Source organism: Pterocles gutturalis, unplaced genomic scaffold (assembly GCF_000699245.1).
Source record: "Pterocles gutturalis isolate BGI_N339 unplaced genomic scaffold, ASM69924v1 scaffold23776, whole genome shotgun sequence".
In the NCBI taxonomy this organism is placed as follows: domain Eukaryota; kingdom Metazoa; phylum Chordata; class Aves; order Pterocliformes; family Pteroclidae; genus Pterocles; species Pterocles gutturalis.
In genome coordinates this window covers 61224-64254 of record NW_010106125.1, presented here as the reverse complement: position 1 = coordinate 64254, position 3031 = coordinate 61224, and the positions used below count along the sequence as shown (strand labels likewise).

Genomic DNA, 3031 nt, shown 5'->3' with positions numbered 1-3031 from the left:
TGCCCATAAATAACAGAGACATTGAATTGCCTTCGTTTGCTGTTATAAAACTTGAATTTGATAAAATTTTCATTCTAAGAAATGAATTCACAATGTGGAAATTTGTATAGTAGTTCAAACTGATGATTTGGTGCATCTCCAACTTGCTATATTCATAATACTCTGAAACAGATTTGTGATGTTGCACTTGTTTGCATTAATTAGGGTCATTCATTTAAATCAGGAGAAATTGAAGATCATAAATTCAAGTATTCAAACTGTCTAACTTTCAATTTGAAAGAAGTCATCATACACTAGATGACATTGTTCACCATTCTGTTTTTGCTAAATAAATTTTATTAAATTTATAGAGCTGTTTCCTGATCAAAGACTAGAATCCCAGAGTGGCCGAGGCATTACGCAGAAATCAGCGTTTTGAATAGAAGTGCCAAGATTTGAACAGGCAGCAGAGCTTCACCTGGCCTTTTAAATAAGTCCTACAAATTACCTAACTAAGCAAGTTACTGCTATCTCCATGTCCTTCCCATCTCTTTTGCTGATCTTGAATTATGATGTCTCATTTGTCTTGCCTATGGTTATGTAACTTCTTTGGAACTGTAGTCATTGACTACTGTAGTTTGCAGTGCTTTGGGTCCAATAAATTAGTCTATGTAAACTTCTGTAAAACCTTTGGTAGTGTACAGCCCATATGTGTGCATGCACGTGCACGTACATATGCATTGGCATTTGCCTGCTGTCTTTTTATGGAGATGTGAGCAAGAGAGACTATAATATATTGGACAAAACAGTAATATTGCATTATATTTAGAAATCAGTTTTTGAAAAAAAATACTTAAGATACTGTAACAACACAACATAAGAAGATGGTTTATTTAATTTTATGTTTACTTCTTTTACGTTTTAAAAATTTTCAAGGTTTCAAAAGGTTTACCATCAAGAAAGTAAATTTATTTCGTTTCTTACTCAGCTGCAAAAAATAAGATACTGATTACATTGGCTTCACTGTTACCCAGTAGGATGGTTTAAAACTAATCTTTGCTTCTTTTTTTGTTTAGGCCAAACAAATTATCTGATATTCCTTTTATTTCCATAAGTTATCTTACTCTTTCATTCCTTAATGTAGTCTTTCTGTAATGAAGTAAATACAATATTTTATCTGGACAACAGGGTCTTCTAAACTGGTAAAATGTCACTTTCTTGTCTTCCTGAAGCACGTTTTTAATTCTTACACACACGCGCGCATGCGCTCTTCTCAGCTGAGGACTGAAATAACATGGTTTTAAAACTGGCACATGTTCTAATATATTTTATATAGGTTCTGATGTTTAAAAGTTCACTGCACTAGGAAATGTTGTTTATTCTGTACTGATTCTGCACTTATATAATTTTGTTTGTTTGTTTGTTTGTTTACCATTCTAGAGCTGGTAACTCTAAAATTTATTGAGGTAAAGTCCTTTTTTAGATTCCTCCAGGGAAATAGTGTCTGATATGTCTGTTCAGGAAAAACCTGGAAAGAGGACATGCTTTTTATCAAACACTTGTAATTTTTCCTCTGCTTCTTTTCTTCCTTAGGAAGGTTCTCCTGCCGCTGGAAGTAAACGTTGGGTATCACAGTGGGCCAGTTTGGCTGCTAATCACACACATCATGACCAAGATGACATCAAATTGGAGTCATCTGTGCCTGCCCCATTTGAAAACGGTATTAAAAGCTGCTCTTGTTGTTATGATTTCTGCTGAAGAAGCCTACGAGAGGGAGAAAAGAGTGATTGTGTAGCTACACAAGCAGCTTTCTTACTCTTAGTACCTCATCTTCACCTGGAATTCTTTCATGCTGTTGAGAAGAAACAACATAAAAACAAGTTCAACAGTAGTGTTGTTTGGCATGGCAGAAGAGTATCAATATTAAACTGTATGTTACTAAAACAAAAAATATAAAACCAACTTGATATTAAAGAAGCTTTCACTTAAATGCAGTTTGGGTTGGTCTGCACAATGTGTCTTTCCTTACATCTTTCCCAGTACTGGCCCCAAATTGGGCATTAATGGATTGATTATTAAACAGTCCAACCTGAGGCTTGATTATTCTGTTATTATTCAGATGAAGCATAGCATGCTTACTTATCTTGGAAACATAGAAAGCCTTTTGTGTTTTTTGAAAACCATAAAAACCTTCCTCTCATCAGTGAACAACTTTTTCACCCTTTCTTGTGAGTGCCAGATGTTCAGGCTATGTCTCCTTAATTAAACTATTCACACTTCTGCTTTTAAATGGTTTGTTCTGTAGGATTTGCACTCATGACTATAAAAGATTTGCTTACCTTACTTCTCTCCTGTTTTTTTCCCTGTCAATTACACATCAGAGATGATGATTTAACATAGAATAGTGTAATTTTTATGCTCATACTTTTGTTTTGAAGTGGAGTTAACGTAACTCTTAATTACAAAATTGACTAGTAACTACAAAGAGTTGTCTTATTAATGAATGCTTCATATTTTGAAAGCGATATGCTATTTAGTGATCAAGAAGTAACTAATTATTACTCTACTACTTGAGATACGTTTTTGTCCTGCAATTCCCGTATTTCCTTTTATTTCAACTGAGTTTGAAATTTTCAGCATCAAAGCAAAGTTTAAAAGATATTTAATTAGGGAAAAAAATGTTTTAGAAGTAGAAATGCTTTTCTGTGTACACCACTTCTGAAGATATGCTACCATCTACGGAACATGTCCAATAACCTCTTGTTGGACATAGTTAAGTAGAATAATTTTTTCTGTAGTTTTGAGCATCTTTTTTAGTTTGGCTTTTATTCTTCCTTCCTGCAACAGTTCATGGGGTGGCCATATTTTTCTGCCTAAACATTCTATATCCGCTAAGAATTCAACAGAAGTGCTTTAGCAGTAGTATTGCATTCTTTTGATGCTTTTTATACATTTTCTGTATATTTCTAGACAACAGAGTCTTGCTTGGATTAAAAGCATTCTTTTTACTCTCTCAACCATAGTGAGTTCTTTCTTCATGATTAGGGCTTTT

The 3031-nt window shown here is 33.9% G+C and overlaps 1 protein-coding gene across 1 annotated transcript in view; it reads left to right on the top strand.

The window, feature by feature from the left end:
* CEP170 (centrosomal protein 170kDa) overlaps positions 1-3031 on the top strand; it is a gene marked incomplete at its 5' end in the record, with an annotated part of 29306 nt that overhangs the window by 4053 nt on the left and 22222 nt on the right. Inside the window, one exon of the mRNA XM_010087682.1 lies at positions 1573-1699. Within this exon, the coding sequence (XP_010085984.1) occupies positions 1573-1699 (127 nt within the window). The remainder of the gene's footprint in view (positions 1-1572; positions 1700-3031) is intronic.